The 23,136-nt window shown below is 34.2% G+C and overlaps 1 protein-coding gene across 4 annotated transcripts in view; it reads left to right on the top strand.

Moving 5' to 3' along the window:
• Window positions 1-9,419: 9,419 nt before the first annotated feature.
• Window positions 9,420-23,136, top strand: part of LOC126738140 (fatty acid synthase-like) — a 46,355-nt gene continuing 32,638 nt past the window's right edge. For 2 of the 4 annotated variants that reach the window (XM_050443315.1, XM_050443313.1), the window contains exons 1-12: window positions 9,420-9,544; window positions 13,419-13,527; window positions 13,612-13,779; window positions 13,833-14,037; window positions 14,728-14,931; window positions 14,993-15,273; window positions 15,334-15,476; window positions 15,580-15,721; window positions 15,793-16,195; window positions 20,652-20,959; window positions 21,012-21,279; window positions 21,348-21,574. In XM_050443315.1, the coding sequence (XP_050299272.1) occupies window positions 13,428-13,527; window positions 13,612-13,779; window positions 13,833-14,037; window positions 14,728-14,931; window positions 14,993-15,273; window positions 15,334-15,476; window positions 15,580-15,721; window positions 15,793-16,195; window positions 20,652-20,959; window positions 21,012-21,279; window positions 21,348-21,574 (2,449 nt within the window). In that variant the 5' untranslated portion in view covers window positions 9,420-9,544; window positions 13,419-13,427. Of the gene's footprint in view, window positions 9,545-13,418; window positions 13,528-13,611; window positions 13,780-13,832; window positions 14,038-14,727; window positions 14,932-14,992; window positions 15,274-15,333; window positions 15,477-15,579; window positions 15,722-15,792; window positions 16,196-20,651; window positions 20,960-21,011; window positions 21,280-21,347; window positions 21,579-23,136 lie in introns of all 4 variants that reach the window. The other 2 variants (XM_050443316.1, XM_050443314.1) reach the window with 1 other exon arrangement.

Here is a 23,136-nt window from a genome sequence, read left to right as displayed (position 1 = left end):
TTTTTTTTTAATTTTATCTTGAAAAATACATTGACAAATTTGAACCTACTTGAATCTACTTGAATTTTTTACTATTCTTAAACCAAATCTCAATATCCTGATTGTTAAAAAAATCATTTGAGGAAGGACTAATGGCTAGTTGTTATTGTGGTCAGTGGGATCAGTACTCGAAGCACATATGTCGTATACGTTTTCGTAGTCCTTTGCAAATATGTTGAAAAGTGCAAAATATGAAAACTAAAAAAGAATTCGAAGATTCAAAAGTCAGCGAAACAAAGCTTAGATAAAACTTACAAGTAAACTTAAGATATAAGAAGTACAAGTTTAAGTTGCATAATTGACAGGAGTATTAAACTGTGATGGTTGAGCCTATTAGGCATATCTGCGACAAAAATTTGGGGAAAATACGCTTGGGAAATGAAGGGGTTTCTTGAGATTTATACTTCTTTACATAAAATGAACGCCGTTAATACGATATCATTTGATAATTAATACCAGAGTTTTAACCATATTAAGGTCATATTTTCCAAATTCCAAGGTTTTTACTGACATAATTAAAATCACGCAAAAGTTTATGTTATAAACTACGGAAAAAAGTTTAAATGTATGATTTGCGTATTTTAACGGTATCGGCTAAAATCTGTTAAAGAGCATTTTTGCCTCAATCTGCTTTAATAAATTTCATTAAATCTATTATGGCCGATAAGGAACCCCAAGTTAGTACTAGAGTTTATAAAGTGAACTGATGAAGGAGTGGTATAGAGTTATAGAATACAGCTTGTCTAAGTGATAGCATATAGCTTGTCTAAGGTCTGAGCCCAAAATCGACGGAGCAAAATGTGTAGCTGTCATATTGCTAAAGAATATGTTCCTAAAGAGATGTGAAATTCGTTTAGCACGATCTTCTAGGTACAAATATCTAGGAAGCTCCTAAAGTTTGCCCAGCGAAATTAACCTTCTCAAACTAGAGAGCCAACATTTCCAAAGCTACTGGGATCTGCGCAAAAGCATACGGCTGCTCACTGCAGATCTATTATATTATATAAAAATTCATATTCCAGATAATTAGGAAAAAATAATCCATTTATTACGCAAAAGATCGAAAAATTTTAGTTTTTTTCAAGATATTTTGAAAATAAGAACAGATACCTGCCCCAAATATATATTTATGTAAATATGTTTTTTTTGGTAAGAATAATTTGTACGTCATCCAAAATTTGTTTAATCATATTCGTGCTAATTCCATAATTTGCCAATGAATTACATATGGGAAAAAGCTTGAGGTGATTAATCTGACCCAAACTAAAGCGGAATATTTTGACGCAATTACAGAATGCGTCAAAACCCATAGACAATGCATAACGATAATTCATTCATTCCACACATAGAATGCATTTTACTTTTAAAAATCAGTAACGAGGCCATCTATATATTTGCATTATTATCATAAATATTTGTCTAAATTAATATTCCAGATTAGTTTTTAAGATAACTTTAGGTAGACTATTTTTAAGGCGTTTTGAGGCTGGCCTTTTCTCTTTCTTTCAAATAGAAGAAGAGTAAATGTGCCATAGCCTGTCTATTTCTCAACATCAGTCTTTATCGAAAGCTTTTTAGAGTCTCGCAGAATCGGTATACTTCTCTAATTAATTCCCTGCCGTACGTTATCCATGCTTCTATTTCTTCTGACTTCGAAAGTTGAAGATGATAAAGTTCCAATATTTCAAATTAGGAGATCTTTATCTGTAAAAACATGGTGTGAGTTGGAGTCACATCCTGTTACCAGTTCCATGCTTGGCGACTAGCAGTATTCTAACAATTCCATCAGCTTCCTATTGAATGAACATCCTCTGGTAGGTAGACAGATGCCAGGACAATGATTTTCTTTTGCCTATCATCTTCCAGGGTTAGCTAAGCTACGTTAAGGTCTGACATACACACCTTCGATAGTGGTTGGGCTGCGATAGCCTAGGTATATGGATGACCATCATAGGTCTATTATTACTGGGAAAGTAATATTTAAAATTTGATTTTTAAATCACAATTTCCTACCCAGCTCAATTCATATTTTACAGGGGAGCTCTCAACAACATCGAATTCTTTTCCTAGCCGCAGATTCGTTAGGCATACAGTAGGGTGTTTAAGAACAAGAGGCATTAAACAACATTAAAGGGGTAAATCCTTAGGTGATTGTAAAAAGAAAAGTCTCCTTATTCCTCCTAACTTTTGAGTTACAGCATTATAAGTTTTAAGAACAAAAAGTTTGTTTTAAATATATGCAGGTTATGCACGATAGAGCACCAGCCCATTTTAGTGTCGAGACATGAAATAGTTTAAGTTAACATAATCCTTGATAAGGTATGGAGAAACAACACAATCCTAGCGACGCAGATCTCTAAATCTACACAAGGATTCAAAATGTTTGCATAACCCTAAACGAACCCGAAACTTTATTACTCTTAGGATTTTTTTTTGATACAGGATTATTTTCTAATATATATTAAAATCAACAAATTAATACTTCTGCTTACAACAGGTACTGAAAAACTTTTTAGTGCCGTGTATTTCTACTTCTAGCATTTATAAAAGCTTGGAGACGTCCGCCCACACTGTCTGTGAGATTGGAAATATACTGTTGACAAATATTGCGTCATTCTTCCTGAGAAGTATGAACCAGGTCGTGTATAGTCCTATAGGTGGGATTCTGCGTGTTGCCACTGAATACTCTAAAACTTTCCGAAGGGTTCGAGAGAGGTGAAGTATGCATAATCATAGGTTGTGGCTACTTTCAATAGCTAATCTCTTTTTTCTGTTAGTTATTTAATTTTAACTCCTTTAAATTTAGTAGTAGTAATTAAATTTAATGTTTATTATTTCATCATTGCATTATTTTTTTTTTTATTAAACACAAGCACAAGAGGAAAGTGTTATGTCACTCTTGGAGTGGTGCTTGCGCGAAGATATTTGTGGGCGTTTATCTTGAATCGCTGTAGGTTGTATGCGTCGGGAAATATGTGAGGTGGAAGCCCGTTGTTCCACAAAGAAGATGTTCTCCAGATGAATGAGTCCCGATACAGCGATGTCCTTGGGGTAGGCAGGTGGACTCGATGTTGATGAGCCGCAACTGCTAGACGCATCCTTCTTGCCGGAACAGCCCTGCCAGCTCAGAGGAGCACTTACCGTGATAATAACGGTAGAATAAACAGAGATCAGCCACCTTTCTCCTGTGCTCCAGACTATCCAGACTCTTTGTCAGTTTTGGTTTGTCGATAAGACGAATAGCTCTCTTCTGTATAGAATCCAGCAGGTTTAAACTATGCTTGGGTGATGAGCTCCAGACATGCGAGCAATACTCGAGGGAAGGGCGTATTTGAGCTTTATAAAGAGTCAGCAGCTGTTCTGGTGTATACAGTTTTTTCGTTTTGAAAAGCACTCTGAGTTTTTTGGAAGCCGTCCTGGCGACCTCGGCAACGTGGTCATGCCAGGACACACTGTTGGTGACCTCGACTCCTAGAAGGTGTAAAGATAATTTCATTGGCAATGTTTTCCCTGCCATAACTAGCTCCGGGCCACCAAGGTTAGTCTTCATCGTAAATACTGCAGCCTGCGTTTTTTTAGCGTTAAATTTGACCAGACTGTTACCGCCCCACTCCAAGATTGTTGATTGAAGCTACTTGTTGCTGCCTAAGATTCTGAGAACTTGCGGCTGTCGTTGGTTTGGAGGACTTAAATGTGGAAATAAGTGTGCTATCGTCCGCAAAGCTGTAGATTGGATTGACAGTGGTTCCTAGCAAATCGTTGATATATATCAAGAAAAGGGTGGGGGATAGAATGCATCCTTGAGGGACTCCAGCGTTAATGTTAAATTTGTCGGAGAGGTATCCATCGACGGCTACTTGGATTGTTCATTGTTCAAGAAAACTTTTGATCCAATTCAATAATGAGTTTTGTATGCCAATTGAGGAGAGCTTGGTTAGTAGTCCCTCATGCCATCCCTCATGAAATGTCAAGAGCGACTGAGCGGGACTCGCCGTGCTTCTCCATGGCCGCCGTCCATAAGTGTATGACGTAAGCCAGAAGATCGCCGGTGGATCTAAGCTTTCGGAAGCCGTATTGATGATCGCTGATCAGTCCAGATGATTCCGGATATCTTAACAGTTGTTGGTTGACTGCTTTCTCCATAATCTTCGATATTACTGGAACTAGTGCAATCGGGCGGTAATTGGAGGGCATCGTCTTCTTACCCTTTTTGGGTACAGCTTGCACTCGAGCAGTTTTCCAGCTTGTTGGAAATAGACCCTGTTTATACGATGCCGTGAACAGTCTACATAAGGTAGGAGTCAATTCGTCTGCACAATGTTTTAGTATTAGGGCTGGAATTCCATCGGGTCCAGAAGCTTTGTTGGTGTCTACGCTTTTAAGAAGTTTTTTTATAATTCGTTGGGGAAACGAAATTTCTCTCATCGATGAATTCACCCTTAACAAATATGGCGGTGTTTTGCCTTGCGAGTACAGAGTAGAATTGGACGCGAAGAGTTTACCCAATAAGTTGGCTTTTTCCCTTGCTGTTACCGCGATAGAACCATCATCTGCTGTTAGGGGTGGCAAGGCCGTCTTAGCAAATCCTTGACTAACGGCTTTCGATACCGACCAGAAAGATCTTGTTCTATTCGGGCAGTTTAGCAGTTTGTTTTTGATCCTGTTGTTGTGACTCTCTTTGCATTCATCAATAATTCGCTTGCAGCTATTTCTGGAGGCTAAAAAGTTCCTCCGATTTTCGATGGAAGGATGTTGACGCCATTTGCGATATGCTGCGTTTTTAGTGTTTACTGCCTTTTTGCAATTCAGGTTGAACCATTGCTTGTTGTTTGATCCGATTGCATGGTTTTAATAGTTGTGTGGAGTGTAACCAATCAAATTTTAATAAAATATTGTAACGATATTGACAACAATGCCAATTCTTTGTAATTTCGAAATGACACAAGCAGGCACACAACACGACACCTCTTGAGATGCATGGAAGATTAGCGAATGTAAGGGGTCGCGTCGCCGCTGGGGGACGTTGACAGTTCAGTGCAGTGCAGTTCGGAATATTGGCGCGATATTTAAATCGGACATAAATAGAAGTAATAGTATAAATACGGTGGAAATAAATAATTCCAGTAGTCATAAGTGATCGTGTTTACTAGTATAAGTGTGTAAATAAATCAGTTGACTATTTTCTTGCTTCGATTGTTTTAATTCGAACATCGAAAGTTTGCAATTAATTTTGAAAGAGCAGGTATTAAATTTTAAAAAGTTTTGTATGTTATTGAAGATATAATGCCAAAAAATAAGAAGTCATTTTAGAAAATTCAAAGCGAACGAAGCAAAGAGAAAAAATACAGGAATAATATTGAGAGCTCAAATTAATAAATACCAGCAACCAAAAAATTAAACCAATAAAAGTAGCCAAACAAAACTATGTCAAGACTGACTTGCTTACGAATTATGGGTTCTTTTAAAACGACATCGGCAGCTATGAACGTGCTATAACTCTTCTGCATATCTACCTGATGTGAGCCTCACATAAAGGCAAAATTATGCATGAAATAACTTGGCTAGAGTGGATCGAATAGAATAGAAACAACAGAACAGAGCTACATAATGTGTAACAGAACTCAGAATATACTAGACTCTACATGGTCATCAAAATATTGGAACGTAGCAAGATATTGTAAAAATCCATCGTTAGCATGTAGACTGATCACTCGAGGATCAGATCAGAATCAGGAGTCAAGGCTGGTATCTACAAACGTAGGGCAGTATTAAAAAACCTCGATATTTCAGACGGAGACACACGCTATTGGAATTTTGCATAAGTGGCTTACAACCAAAATACGAAAACATCAATATGATACAATATAAATATGCATGTGCACGTGGACATCTATAGTAGGTGCGATATAGGCCTCTCTAATATCTCTTAACGAATAGGTAGACCGATTAGCAAAGTCTGATACCGAAGAATATCTTATAGGTTCAGAACTAGTTTTAGGTATTCCATACGGCACAAATAATAAACTGTATTAAAATTGAAAAAAAAAATCTTAAAAAAGTTTAACAAATATCAATAGAGGATTAAGTAATGGTGCTATTAAGTGCCACTAATGGGGGTGCATACTCGTGACTTCAGACTAAGATATCACATGCACAGAAGTGGCATAATAGGTAATGGTGAACGTAGGTTATAAGATAATGAGAAATATCTTAGATTATGTCAAGAGGCTTTCTCGGAATAGTCCATCATGTAAAAAACGGGCAACATAAAACAAAATTCGTGGCAACTTTACCTTGATGATAACTTTTTTATTTAATTAAATTTTACCCATTACTGGAAGCAAGAATGGCAGACACTTATAATAGTTTACATTAATACTTTATCTTGTGGTATATAACTTGTTTTTCGGTCAGAAACTATAGATATTTTCCATAATAAGGACACTATAAGCAAATAAAGTAACCAATTAATTGGTTAGTCAAAAAAATGTTTTAATTAAAAAATTTCCAAAAACGTACTCGTTTGTCACGTTGTTAATAACCTGTTTTGTTATGCAAATTTCCCCAAAAAAAAAATCATAAATTATTAATATTTACTTTAGGCTTAAAAACTAAAAGATGCAAGGTGTTTAAATATGTATGCAATCGGCGAGTGTTTCATCGATTTTTATTTTTTTTTAAATTACTGAAATGTAAAACTTCCCCATAATTAGTAAAAAATAATTAAACGTACATTATTAAACTGAAGTGCAACATTTTCTGACTGAAGACAACATTTTCTGAGAAAAAAAATTGCAGGTAAGTTACTTAAACAAAAGAAAATATAAACTTTCCTCGTAAGAATACACGATATCAGAAATATCATTTGAAACAAAACTCGTTCTGCTCTGTTAATCTTATTATTTATTCCTGTACAATAAATTTTATAAAATTAAAAAACCAAGGTTTATTTCATAAACCCTTATATTCTATTGTACTTATCTTATTCTTTTTTTTAATAGTATATTATTAGTGTATTGTGGTCACAAATATTCTAGAATTTGTTCACTATGCATGAGTTTACAAAATAAAAACATTATCCATAATTTTTCATTCATTGATTCGATATTGATTCATATACTTTTTAAATAATATTTGTTACTGGTAAGGGAGAATGGTTACGATAAATTACGAAATTAATAAAAAAAATAATCGAATCTATTATAAACCTAATGATACCGCTGAAAAATATAGACGCATCTCCAATTTGCCCAATTCACTTAGTTTTCTTATCCCTTAATTGTATTCTATTTATTCCATTCATTCTTTTACTCATTATCTGATTGGGAATATCAATTTTACTTAAAAGAACTAGGATGGTCCAATCACAAGGTGCTATGCGATCTGTGCTGACAAGGTCAATGGAATCGGGATTATGTGTTCGTTACGCAGCCTCTGGAGAATAAAGAAATTAATGCTGATAGCCTCTCTGGATATAGAGATCGCATTTAACGACACATCATTTGAATCTACTGCAAGAGCTGTAAAAAGATTTGAAGTTAGTCCAGCGGTTGGAATAAGGTGCATGCTCAAAAGCAAATTAGTAATCAGCAAATTGCCTAATTAAAAAATCAAGGTTCGAGTCACAACAGGTCCTTCTCACACGTGTTTAATATATGTATATGAGTTGGCCTTGGATTTGGAAATAGCACAAACTTTAATACAACAGTAAGAGATCCACTACAATCAGCCTTAAATAGTCTGACCAAGAATGAGATATTAGTTCTGCTGTTTTTAGTGCTTAGGACCTCTAACACCTCAAGGTCTAGAAATTCCTCTGCTGGGAGAACTTAAATAATTGGGAGTAAAACTGGGAAAATTAATGGACAGATATGGGGCTTAAAACCCAAGTTAGTGTAGTCGATCTACACAAGGGTAAAGCTATCAACTATTACGAATGTAACTCTGGTATAAGACACTGCAAATTACAGAGCACAAGTTGGGTAAAATGCAAAGACTAACTTCTCTAGAGATAACAGCAGGCATGACAGCCATAAATAACAGTTCACTTTTTATTTCACAGGATATTAAACAAGCCGGATAATCTGTCAGGATAAGCCATTAGAAATGATTCGGTTCATATGATTCCTATAGATATAACTTTGAATCATCGATTGAAGTTCGATCAAAGACTGATGAAGGCACGTAAGCAGGGAGTTATGGAAAAAACCAAGACATTCTACCCATATTCCATCCATTTTAGACAGAAATCCTTGTATTTCTTGAATATGCAAGATGAAATTTTTCATAAAAGAAAAAACTGCCAGAGACCTGTTCTACCATTCAGAACAAACAAACTAGAAACATTTATAGGACTTCGAATTAACGGGCCACGTAATAACTAAGACAGTTCTTAATAGAATTAGTGTGTTCAATAGAAACCTGACCTGTTGTCTTAAACCAGATACTGTCCGGCACATACCCTGCGTTTATGAGTTATAAAAGGCAACAATTATTCAGGACGGACACACAAGTCTCCGAAATTTTAAACAGCAGCAAAAGACTTATTATATAGGCTGTGCAGAATAGATAGATAAGGTGAGCACTAATAAGTCTACCACAGGTTTAGGTGCACTAGAGAGTGAAACCCGGATGAACCGCAGAATTGAGAGAATGGTAGAAAGAATTAGGTAATAAATTAATCCAAAGCACGATATTTACATCCTCCGCTTCCGGAAATTTGGGAATAGGAGATAAGAATCAAATAACAGTTACGCAGAGGACCAGCAAATAATTTATGTAATTTGTCAATGTTAAAGGCATGTCAAAAAATATTAGCGATATTATACTCTAAGCGATTAAGGTGTGTTTACCTTGTATATTAATCTGAGCATCGATATCCCATAAAAACCCCATAAGAATCACACCACGTTTCTAAAACCATAGTATTAAAGCTCCCCAAGGAATTTCATAGAACGTCAATACCAAGTTTCGAATCACAAGAAACTGCATCAAAATCTCCACTACCAAAAATCGGATTATCATGCTATATCATATTATGATCAATGACCAAAAGTAAATGTTCTTTAGACGATCCTCCTTCAAAAACCCTTCTGGCCTGTTTGAAAATCTATTCAGTTTGAAATCTGGGAAATCTGAAACTTTACATAGAATTACCAATAAAGCCGATTAGAAAATATCGATGATTCAAAAGTTGTTGGTAGGGGACTTTTAATATGTATACTGGAAATACTATCTTTCAAATAATTTAAAATGCTCGTGCTAAATCGTTTTGGTAAACTTGGCATTTTTGGAACCTATTAGAAAGAAATAGAAGTTAGTTTTGTTACGACTTGGCCTGTCTCTCATTATAGTAGGCCAATTCTAATGCAGGGTCTGTGATAGAAATGCATCTAATAAAGGAAAATTATATAAGTCAGGAAGTAACACTATTAAATTTTGGTGTCTAAGTAGAGGTGTTGAGAAGTAGGTATACTTTTTTGGCGTAGTTTTTCATTTTCATCATGTAAGTATATATTTATTTTTGATTGTATTTTTTATTATTATATTTTGACATTACTGAACGCTAACTTATTTTTGAGTTTTTATATTTAATTTAATTATAAGAACTATTACTCTCATCTTACTTGAATTATCATGAAATTGAAATATTAATTGAAAAAGAAAGTCATAACAATTTAAAATCTATAAACTAAGCTAATAGTTACAAATGAGTATGGCCATAATATATAGCCTGTCGAGTGTAACTTTTAGCTAAGTTTAGGTTTTTTTTTTCGAAAAGAGTGAAGTTTTTGGCATAAGCGAGTTAAAATTTTGAAGTTTTTGACCGTCGGGTAAATTATTAGAACTTCACATTCATCAAAAATTATCGCTTTTCACGACTTGTAATGCAATAATAGTATGGGATCTGGAACTTGGCATCTAGTAGTTATAGAAATACAAAAACGGTTGAATAAGGTTTAAACGAGTCGAATTGTAATGAAAATATTCGTTATTGAAGTTTTTATGCAGAAACTATTTGTTTCTTTTTCGCAGTGTCATAAATATTACTTCACATAGGCGTCAAATTGCAGTTTTACAGTCTCTAACTGCTTCTATGTTTAAATTGTCGATAAGTAAGTTCAGATTTCAAAAACAACTCATTCCATGATTCCAGAACATCGTTCTGTTATATTGTATTGAATTGTAAGGCAGTGGATAGCCAAAGGGGTAGTTATGCTTATGCACATAATTCTCCTAATGGATCCGTCGTACCCTACCGAGAATTACCAGAGGCAAGTGCCTTGGAAAAACTAATGAGGAGCTCTAGTTTGAAATACTTAATTGTAGATCCTATATGTAGACTTAATAAGTAAACGTGGTCTGGAGTTCAACCTCCTCATAACATCGTCACATAACACCACAAACATAGGGCCATTATAGTAGCCTATCTTATGGGTTTTTGTGTACCTTAGCCTGTCTAATGCCAGGAGAGTCCACTTCAGACTCTTCAATAATGCAATGGCTAAATATTTGGCTATACTTCTTATAGGTTTTCGAGCCTAATGGCCGTTTTGCAGATCCCAGTCTAGCAAGGGAGTCTGCTTCCTCATTTATAGCATAGTCTGAGTGGCCAGGCACCCAGACAAACTAAGCCCTGCAGCTTTTACCTTCGCCACCATAATTTTGGGTTGAAAGAATACATGCTCTGTTGTTTATTATGGAGTAAAAGACAACAACTAAGGAAACTTTTCTATATGCTAAACTTGCATGCGCAAAAATTAACGGTTACAGAAAGTATAACCACATCGGCGCTGTTGGTCAGAAATGTACCTTAGTCTTCTTTTGACAGTTGACAGTATTATTGTATGCAAAACAGTAATATTAATTACAAGGTTAGAATACTGTCACATGTAGAGTAGCCAATCAGCACAAGGTACACTTTTGACCAATAGGCAAATCTTTGCGAACCTAGTTATTGTTCAGTTTTGCGATTGCATAACCTTATTTAGGAAGCATCAGTATGGAGCCATTTGTATACAATATGGCTGCCACTCCTCTCTGCCTGCGATATGAGTCACAAAACCTTCACAATGCACTGTTACATGTCACTACCCATCAGAAGAAGAGGACATGTATGTGAGTGTCTCCGGATGTAAGAAGATGTTTGCCAATAGAATAGTAGATCCAGTGAATTTTAACAAACGTTTTCATTAAAGTTTGGTATAATTACATAAGGATATGCCAAAATCTATTAGGTTAAAAAAATCTACTTTCAACTCTTTCGTCTTTTTGTTCTAGTATGAAGAATAAATTGGCACTCAACATGTGTCCAACCAGCGAATATTATTGAGTTTTATTATTAGCTGTATCTAGAGTTCAACAATTGTATTCTGCATAGAAAAGAATTGACTGATCTTAACTTTTCCCTGAATAAACTCTCCAATATATTTAAGAGAATGTGGTATAAAATAACGGAGATCGTCATGAGATCGAACTTTCACTACAGGGACATCTCTATAAAATTGAAAACCATTGAAAAATGATTCGATCAGAATTTTCTAGCCATGTTGGCCAATTAGAGGCGAGGCTGCTAATTGCCTGAAAAATTGTCATGCTTAAGCTTATATCTGGTCTCTTGGTTGTCAATGGACTATAATGATTCTGAATTCTGAATCAAGTTTGTCACTCACACTTTGATTCCTTAATTTTGAATGTTCGACAACAAAAAATACACAACTAATTCAATTATTTATTCGCCTACTCTTTCTTAACCAATTATAAAAAATGCATTAATAATTGGAAATTAACCGTACAATCTTTGGAGGCTCGCACTGATAGTTTGGGTAATATTCTCAAGCAACACTACTATTTTCGTTCACAACGAATTTAAGGTACCTTAATGGTATTCTTAATTCTTTTAAAGTTTCCTTTTATTTTTCTACTCTGACTTTCGACTCTGCCTAAAAGCTACCCCAAAAGCCTAACATTCGACAACTCTCAACATCTTCAAGTTCAGTTCGAAAATGTTTGTAGATGAGAATAATATTGTTTTTGACTAAATTGCCCTTGAAGAACTTGTTGGAACATGGAAGAATAGTTTAAAGATGACACAGACTGAAATAACTCTACAAACGTATGGTCTTGGCATGTTGAGTTTAGGAATGTGGAATCTATATTGACTTTCTCTCTTATCTTGGTATAATAATAATTTTGATGTTCTAAATTGTATAATTTATGTATTTCAAGAATTTAACTTAAAAGCTAAAATTTTTGATGAACTTTGGTGCCTAAAGTTTATAATATATCTTTAAAAAAAAGAAGTTATTTGTTCCAGATATATCCATAGATCTGAAACATCTGATCCACCATACAAGCCAGTCAAATATGAAGTATTTGTATATTTAATTTTAAATCTCTTAAAAAAATATTGTCCCATATCAATTTTCTGTTGTAGAGGCTTATTGGATGTTGCCTATTCCAAAGTCTTGGTATTCGTATTTAAAATAATTAATATTGCGACTGATCACTAACGAGTCAATTTAACCAAGGGTTCTTTTTCTTCACCTAATTAATAAAAATAAATGGGATAATCGCTTGATACAATTTTTGGTCATAATGCTAAATGAGTTAAAATTTTTTAAGTAAACATGTAAAAATCAATTATTTTAATCTAACGGAGATTCTGCATGAGCCTAATGATTTCCATCTGGTTGATATTTGGAGAAGACCTCGTAAACACATGAACAAACATTTTCCTCCAAGGATGCTCGTCCAGTTTGAAAAAGGTCTAAAACAAAACCCGGATTTTAAAAACGCTGAATAATTCATACATAACAATATAATAGGTTCAGTCACTGGAGCGTTACCAGTATGAAAAAGCTTTTAGGTTTTTAAGTGATTTTTTAAGCTCAATTTTAGGAAATGAAGTAATAAAAATTGAATATAGATTAAATGGGATAAAAAAGGCATGAGAATGGCGAGTTTCATACTTCAATGACTAAATTCACGTAAACCTTACTTAAGAACATTAGTAGTGACTAGAAATATTAATAGCAGAAATTCACTTTACAGCATATTGGAAATATTTGTAATAATAACGCATAAGTCAGCCTTGCTGTCACTAACTCAGTTCTTGCAGATAAAAAAAACACCAATTCTAATTTCTATTGCTAATGCATATTAATCATATAAAATGTATGAAATTCAAAAAATGTTTAACAATGGAGAATACTAATTTAACATGCTAAACTACTGACATAATATGGGTTGCATAAAACATAAAAACAACTAGATTACGCGAAACTAATAGCGAAAAGTTAGTATAATTACAAGGCTCTTTTCTCAAAGCGCCATAGTCAAAAGTTGTTCGCTACACAGTTACTTACTTATATTTCCAGAATACCAAAATGGTACAAGATAGAGGCATTGACTCAGAAACTGACCCATGCATACAATTTGGCAAGTTAATATCCCGGGTTCCGCCTGGAGAACAAGTGGTTATTTCAGGTGAACATTAAAATTAAATAAAAATAGTTTTATAACTGTTTACTGTGCACACCACTATATAATAAAATTAATTAAATTCTATAGGCATGGCTGGGATGTTTCCTTTATCTGAAAACATAGAAGAATACCAATACAATTTGGAGCATAAGATCGAAATGGTTACAGAAATCCCTTCGCTACATCCAGAAATGCCGCCAAGATTTGGAAAAATGACAGAAAAAAGTAGTACGAGTTTTGATGCGGGATTTTTTGGTAAAGCATAATAATATATCTTGCCTTCGCCACATTTAAATTATATTTCATAGGTCTACATCCAAAGCACAATCTTACTCTGTCACCAGTCTCCAAGTTTCTTTTGGAAAAATGTTACGAGTGTATTTTTGACGCTGGATTACATCCAAGTGATCTAAAAGGAATGAATACTGGCGTGTTTCTGGGTTTGTGCTTTAATGAGGTTGAATGTCACTGGTTTTTACGAGACCTCGTTGAGGGAGGGAATTCTATATTAGGGTAAGTGATTAGCAAATATATTTGTAAATTGAAAACCTTTGGCAATTGTTAGATACGGGAACTAATCTATGTATAATTATTAATTGTAGGACGATATATTTTGTATAATCGGTACGAAATAACCATTGACATCAGATGTTAAAGTCACTCTTTGACTGTTAAATAGACCATCGATATACTCAGTAATAGAGTCTATATAGATTAGTCGTAAAGTAAGGGATAAATTCAATGTCTCGTAAATTTTTTTTTAAAATCGCTCGGACACGCCGTGTTTATTTTTGTTTTCCGAATTTTGCAAAAAAAAATTATATAGGGTTTCTCTATATAAATTATAGAAAAACTAATCAATCTATATAGGACTTATATAGTTTTTCTTAATATACACATTTAAATGTATTATTGGAGTCCTTTCACCAAACATTATCCATTTCCAATACATCTCTCAACGCGGAAAAGAGCCCTTTGAACAGTTTTTGCAGATTCCTCTGAAGCAATAATCATCACTAACGCAAACTGTGATTCCACTATAAACGTTACGTTCCTCCATTGTGATAAATGCCAGTTTTAACGAATTTTCTGTTCTAGTATGATACAGTCTGTCATTCGACACCAAATTTATGTAGATCAGTTTCTTAATTTATTTTTGAATAAATTAAACATTTTCGCATTGACACTTAATTTATTTTTTAGAAATCTAAGATCAGATATCGCGAACCGTATATGCTACGAATTGAAACTTAAAGGTTTAACAATGGTAACAGATACAGCTTGCAGCAGCTCAGCTTATGCTCTTGAAGCAGCTTTTAAAGCTATAAGAATGGGGCAATGCGACGCTGCATTAGTTGGTAGTGCCAATTTGCTTATTAGTGGTGGTTGCTCCTTGCAGTTTGCCAGGTAATAAGATATTCACTTTCTCTTAAATACTTGCTTGCTTATATTTTAAGGTTTAATTTAGGTTAGGCGTATTAAGTCCTGAGGGTCGGTGTAGACCATTCGATATTGATGGTCTGGGATATGTCAGAGCAGAAGCAGCGTCGATTATTTTGCTTCAAAAAGCAAAGGACAGTAAGCGCATTTATGCTAGGATAGTACACACTAAAACCAACTGTGATGGTTACAAAGAACATGGTATTACTTACCCTAGTGGCGTAGCTCAGTATAATTTATTAAAGGAAATATATTTGGAGAGCGGCATCCGTCCTGCGGATATGAGCTATATTGAAGCCCATGGAACAGGTAAAATATTTGGTGAATTGAAATAAAGTTAATGATAAGTCATGTTGTAATAATTACTAGGAACAATCGTTGGTGATCCCGAAGAAACGAATGCTATAGACGAGTTTTTCACCCCAGGAAGAAGCACCCCATTACTAATAGGTTCTTGTAAGTCTAGCATTGGACATTCTGAGCCGGTGTCTGCTTTATGTTCTATTGTTAAGGTATGCCATAGCTATTCAAAGCTAATGTTTCATCTTACTCTAATCTATATATTTAATTACTATAAATATGTGCAACATTTTAAATTATGTAATGAAATTTTAGGTTATTCTTGCTTTTGAAAGGAACAATATATCTCCAAATATTAACTACAAGACGCCAAGACCAATGATTCACGGCCTTATAGCTGGACGGCTCGAAGTAGTTGTAGAAAATACACCGTTTAGAGATGATAATCGTTTAGTAGGTAATACCTCAAAACCACATATTCGTTCATTTTTGAATAATGAAAAAACAAACGAATTATTGTTTTTTTAGGAGTAAGCAGCTTTGGTTTCGGTGGTGGCAACGCCCACGTTATTCTTGAAGGTATGAAAAAAATTAAAACCAATGAAGGCAGACCCAAAGATAAAATCCCAAGACTGGTATGCATCAGTGGTAGAACAGAAGAAGCAATTGACGTGTTGGTCAAAGATATTAGTGAGAAATTCGACGCTGAATATATAGGACTTGTGCATAACATATTCAGGAAAGATATTGAAAATCACATTTATAGAGGATATGGTATAGTATCGGAAAAGGGATCGTTGAAAATGTCGTGTAAATTGTTCAACCCGAACAAGTCAAATGTGGCTTTATTTTTTGGAGGACTTACTAAATATTCCAGAAATGTATTAAGTGAATTATTGACGTTGCCAGCTTTAGTCGACTTTAGTAATTGGTAAGTTCTCATATTAAAAAAATTTGCTTTTATATTCTAATAATCCTCTAGCTATCAGGAACATTCTGCTCTTATAATTGAAGACCTTGCGGCAAAAATCGGACATGTCCAATTTTAAAAATTGTTGGGAAATCAAGAAAAACTGAACAGTATAAGCAGTATATAATATTTTTAGCCAGCCTTCTTTTGTACTCTTAGGTTTAAAAGATTTTTTAATAAAAAACATCGGACAGAGACAATTTTGAAAATTTGGACATGTCCGAATGTTGCCCCAAATTAGCCAAAATAATACAAATAATAAAGTAACTTTAATAGAAAAGTGTTAATATTGATATGCAAACAGCATATTTATATATTAAGAACACATAAACAAAAATTCAAAACCAATAAACAAAAAAATATATGTTAAGAAAACATAAACAAAATAATCATATAAATGAACTGTCTGATTCATAGGCGGGTTCTTCTAAATTCGCGAGATTTTCGACATTATCTTCACCTTGAATACCTTCAGATTCTTTGGTAAATATCTCGTCATAGTATCACTGATAAGCTTTTGGGACATACTTCTGCACTAAAAGCATTACATCTTTTATTTTTTTTCAATAATTTTAAGAGGATAACACTGTGCCAGTTTATTATTCGGTAATGAAAGAACGCCATCCGATTTTTAGCAGAAAATTTATTATAGACAGGTAGAATCGTTGACTCACTGCATTCAATAAAGTTACTGCCTCTTTCATATTTAAATAATCGGTAAGTGGATATAGCAAACTTAGAAGTTTTTTCCATAGAAGAATATGAAGGGTTAAAAATGGGCTTGAAATGCTCGGTAAAGTTCTTAATGATGTCCTGATTAACATTAACCACTCTAAACTTTTTAGACGTTTTACGAACCAAGTCTTTCCACTCTTGAGGTATGTAAACTCGCTCTGCTTTCCGCTTTTCTTTTTCTATAAGCCCAAGGGATCGGTCACATGGTAAAAAGCTGTGACCCGGCTCAGGATATTGATGGATAATCAAACCAACGTTTTTAATATTTGAATTTACCACAGTAAACAAATATTTGGTCATGGTATGATTTTTGTTTTGTGCAAAAGCATTGTCAGAAAAAAGGTATATCGTTGTAATAGAGTCAGACAAATACGTGCTTATGAAATGATGCAGAAAACTTATCACCCCATTACTACCTTTTTTTGATGTTGCTTCATCGTACATATAAAATGTTGATATACCTGATTTTGCAGACGTAATGCAAAAGTTGTACTGCCACAACTGACGTCTATAAAATACGTCTCCGGCTGGAACATGTGGTAGAGGCAAATTCTGTTGGTAGTCGAAACACAAAGCATCTACAGTTTCGTCATTTTTGGCAACTTCTGTTTTCTCCTTCAAGGATTTGTAAAATGCATCCGCTTTCCTAATATGAATCATTTTTTGGGTTCTTAGACCTGCTTTTGCCCCAGAATCTTGTTCGGCGGCTATTGAATTTTCCATTCTGTCACATGTCTGACAGGTATCAGACCGTGGAGTAACAAAACTCATATTGTAGTTTGAGCAAAAATTACGATAATAAAAATCGTAAGATACTTTTGGATAACATTTTTCATCACGCTTTATTTTTTCAAAAATCTCTGGTTCATTTTTGTCTAAATACAGCATATGCATTTTTTTATACTCAGTTCCAGAGATAAATAGGTCCTTCCCTCGTTTTTTTCTCTACTGTAATGTGAAGATCTTTTTGGGAAGCTCTGTATGTGTTTATCAATAAGGGAAATAATATTATCTGGAATTTTATTTGCTCTGTTTATGTGTTTTCCTGTCATATCTGGCGGCGGTTGAAGTCTGTTATTTTTTAAAGCTGTTGCTATACGATGTACTCTATGCTTTGTTATGCCATGAAAAGAACAAAACGCATCTCTACATATTTTTTGGTCTTTGCTGTTAAGACGAATCTGTAATAAAAAAGATAAAAAAATATTAACATTTTCATATTGTTTAAATTATTAGTTTCATTTAAAATAGAAAACAAAATCTAAAACCTTCCTTGTAAACAAAACTGGCTGTCTTCTTACGAGCTTTTTCCTCTAAAGTACCAGTTCTCGGTCGATTTCTTGCAACATCTTTTACCTGAATAAGTCCTCCCAGGTAAATATTCTGTTTTTCTTTTTCAGCGACAGCATTAAAACCCTTTAAAATCCTATTTCTCTCCTGCTCCTTTACAAGGTCAAAGCATGTTAGGCGACATTTACAATCTATTCCTGTTTTTCGTTTTGGCATTAATCGTCCTGTTTTAGCCGACTTGTATTCCGCCCCCTAAGCCCTATTTTTTTTCGAACATTTCTCACCCAAGTCTCTGGTTTCTTGTCCCTTTTTCTTCCTTTTTTTTTGACAATAGAATTTTCACCACTAACTTCTGTTGCACGTTGTCGGTTTCCATTACCAATATTAACATTTAAAACATCTGGTAGGAGGAGTTTCTGCGGGTAAGGTTTGTTAATATCTGAAAATAAGTTTAAAAAATTGTTATCGCCTTTTTTTTTCATATTACCGCGCCGTTTTTGTTAAAATATTACCTTTAGGTTGCCGTTTCTTATTATTGTCTGGCAACACTGGTTTTCGGAAACCACGGCTTGTGCTCGGCAAATCCTCGGACGGTGAATATTTACTCCCCGATGATAAAAAAGGATCGTCTTCTTCTACACTGCTTGAAGACATATTTAATGTCCGCCATACGCACTCAAGAAAATAAGTGTGACACACTCCAAAAATAAAACTAAAAAACTTAATTCCACACGCACTATGCAAATTTGGACGCACGCACGGACGATACGCACTCGTCAAATATATCTATTAGACTAATCGATGCAGAGCAGTATGGCGCCGGTCTCCCTTCCATAAATCATGTAAATGTTTGGAGCAAAAATCAGACAAGTCCTGGACTTGACCGCTTTTTGCCCCAAAACATGCAGTCGGCTATGTCCAAATTGCATATTGCTACGTTAAAATGCGTTGGACTTGTTTGATTCTTGCACCAATCAATGCGCCTTCCCATGGAGCACGTGGGTATGCACAAAAGTAGTTTTCGCCCAAAAAGTGGACATGTCCGGTTTTTGCCCCAAGGTCTTCAATTGTGGGATATCTGTGTTGTTTGTTAGCGAAATGCATCGTTGCTATATTTTTATGAAACAAACGTTAAAACCATTACCATAAAAAAAAAATTCTCGGATTTCGATTTTGATTGGTTTCAGTTAAATAATACAACTTTGTAACTAAAAGTAGAGAGATGCACTAGAAGCGCATTTCTTCAAGATTTAGGCACTTAAATGCTTTATCAACATGATAAAATTTCCTAGCATTGTAGAAAAAATTCTGAACCGTTTCTGTTTTTCCTTTTGACTACTAATATTAATTAAAAGGATCTCTTTGTGCATTTAGATAACTAAATTTGAGTGTCATAATTCCATAACTATGGAAATCACATGTATTTAAGAAAAATAATAGTGGTGTCAAGATTGATCCCGGAAGAAGACCTGTCTGAATATAAACAATAATTAGACGCTTTTAATCCAATTCCAACTGTTTGGTTTCTTCCCATTGGGTAACTTTGAATTAAGTTGAAATACTTTACTTTAGTCTAAAGGCATCAATGTTTTTTGCAATGGGCTGGTAGACAATAGAAACACCAAAGAACTGTGTTAGTGTGTTGATAAAAGTTTAATTAAGAGCAGAGAACAAACTTTTATTATTAGTTACTAAAGACGTAAAAGTAAAAAAACATAACCAAAGTCGAACTTAAAAACTAGTTAATAAAACACCACGAACTTAATAAATTTACCTGGACTGCCAATTCAATGAAAAGTAAATGACCACTACTAGGGGGCCGCCATTTTGCGTGATTGTGTCCTTTCGATGTTGGTCACTCTGACAAATTGCAGTTGTGCCAATAGTAAGGAAACAAAACAATTAAAGTTTTTAAGAGGTTATGTTTTGCAAAATAGAAAGTTACATTTAGTTAAGAATTTAAGATAGTGGCGTTAGATCTGTGATTTTTCTTGTAGTTTTTTTAAGAATTTCGTTAAAATTAATGAAAGTCAGTAATCCTCACCTAAAATCAGACAAAGTTTCAATTCTGATAATCTTGAATCTTATAAATCTAAACTTAAACTTGAATTTTATAAATCCTAATACCATGAAAATGATGATCTTCATTTAAATTTTTGCTGGTATTTACTTAACAAATTCAGTTAACAAAACTTTTATTTTCTTTCTATTTTTACTGTTACGACTTTTACTTTCCTTTTATGTACACTTTTTCTACATTAATATGTACAACCATCTATAAAAATCAAAATATAGATGATTTTATAAGGGTTTGTAATTAGCAACGGTTTATACATATTTGAAAACTACAATACAAATTTAATATTACATGTAAATTTTTAAAATTTTTTAGCGTTTCCGAGTTTTTTTCGAAGAAAGAACTCGACTTAGAACACATAATGTCAAATTTTTCGAATGCTGCCTTCTTTATCGCAGACATGCTTACCCAACTCACCTTAACCGAATTATTGAAGCAATTGGAATTGAAATTTACAACAATCGAAGCTCGTTCCTTTGGAAAATTTAGCAGCGCTTATTTCCAGGATCTGATTTCATTAAGTCAGTTCTTAGAATGTGTTTATGTAGTAGCAATGGTGGCAGAAAAAACTGCCGTAAGCACAAATGGTAGTGGAATACGTTTTACAGCTTTGACCAAATATGGTAAGTATATGAATATATATGTTTTACTTATTATATTTTTTCCATATTTTAGAAAAGGAAATATTGAAGGAATTCAAACGAATTCTACCAGCACAAAAACAGATGAATGGTTTTCAAGGACCTACTATGCCTCGTGACTCTCCCGAATTCCTTGTAAATGCTGTATTTGAAAAAAATCAAATTGAATTAAGTAAGAAACGTACATATTCTACAATATTGGAAGTTGGTCAAAGCTTGGCCGTTTCAAAGAAAATCAAGTGCCCAGTTTTAAACATGAGCGAACAAAATAGTTTGGTGGACATTTTCGATATAATTGGAAGGTAAACAGCGGCGATTAATATATTAAGTCTAAGGCAGCAAAAGGGATAAGTTGTACTATTCATTTTAGTTTATATGAAAATGGTCTACAGCCGCAACTTTATAAACTCTATCCCAAAATTGAGTTTCCTGTAAGTCGAGGCACTCCAATGATCTCCCCGAAGATTAAGTGGAAACACGACCGCAAACAGTTCCTGCCATCATTCGATTGCACCCTGTATAAAACGTATGCGATGGTTTTCCGAATAAGTCCCAACGAAGATGAGTGGGCCGGTGTGGATGGGCATGTAATTGATGGCAAGTCATGAAATTAATATTATATACATTATTATAAATATCATAATCATAATTGTTTGCATAACTCAATAAGAAAAAATAGTTCTGAGCAGGGACGGATACAGAAGGCAGTTCCGTGAAGTCCGAACCTTCCTCCCGAAATATCGGCCTATGAATTAATTTTTAAACGAGTCGTTCAAGGTGAGCTTCATTAAATTCGACGAACGAATATACTTTAATTGACAGTGCTCAAACCGATTTTCGGATTAACTAAAAGGTTTAGTATTAACTTACAAAGAGAAGACTGTGTGTTGAGTAAATGCATTGAATATGCGAATGATGTCAATGATGAAATAAAGGAAATGCGTAGCAAAGCAGACGAACCATTGCGAGAAATATTTTACGTTGCTAAATTGATTGATACCGTAATCAAGGCTGGCGGAAGAATGGGTAATTACCTACGTAAAAGCTTGGACGCACACTTGGTCGTCGTATGTAATTTTGCTGGAGTCTACACGTAACGTGTAATTCTTGTATTTTTACGGAAATCTGTTTAGAAAAGAAGGGATTGAAAGCATCATTACAGCCAGATCTTCAGGTTTTTTAGAACGCATGGAATCGTTTTAATTTTTTTTTTATTGCACTCATTGAAATTTTTGACCGAACCGAGATGCTTAACGAAGATCTCCAAAAGTTTGACCTTTGCATAATTGATTCCTATAGAAAAAAAGAAGCTATTACTTTTGACTTAAAATCTTCTTGGGATTACATGTTTCAATCAATTTGGCTTGAAAGTAACAAGTTATCTCAAATATTGATGATTAAAAAAAAGCAATGGTAATGCAGAAAATGTTTACGAAATACCGAAAGATTATTTCAGATAAATTTATTATGAAACTTTTGATCTTAGTTTAGAATAGTCTTAGAAGCTACTTAAAAGTAGATTCAGCTTAGTTTTACAAAAATTTGGAGAGGTTCATTCTTGATAAATCAGAAGATCTGAAAAAAATATTAAATTCCATAAAGGAGATTTTGACGAATGCAGATTGACTAGAGATAGAGATTCGGCTATAAACATCATGAGACGCAAAAAAACAAATTCATGTTCGTTTACTTACAAACAAATTCGTTCGTTTACTTATTACAATACCAGGATCTTCTTGCTCCAATGAGAGAAGCTTTTCTGTATTACGTAAAGTGAAGAACTACTTGCGCTCAATAATGATGCAGTAACGACCTAACTATGTAGCGATACTGCACTCGGATGCAGATGCTGTTGACAATCTGGACCTTGATGGATCAATTTATTGTTCGAAACCATAAACGAACGTCTGTTTTTGCACTGCGAAGATGAAAGATTTTTAAATAGTTCCTGACCGTACTAACTATTCTTCGACAAGCAGAACGTCAGAAAAGTCGGAACAACTATGCAAATCCTAAAGAGTACTATAGTTGATCGTTCTACATTATATTCTTAGACAAGTACTCTGAAGAGCTTGAATCGAAATACTTGAAACGAAACGAAATCTGCTTTCGAAAATACAAAATACAAAGTTATCCTAGCAAAATGTGCAGAAATTGAT

This window comes from Anthonomus grandis, chromosome 7 (genome assembly GCF_022605725.1).
Source record: "Anthonomus grandis grandis chromosome 7, icAntGran1.3, whole genome shotgun sequence".
Classification (NCBI taxonomy): domain Eukaryota; kingdom Metazoa; phylum Arthropoda; class Insecta; order Coleoptera; family Curculionidae; genus Anthonomus; species Anthonomus grandis.
Note: the sequence above shows the minus strand (reverse complement) of the source record. Positions and strands in the feature narration are given on the sequence as shown.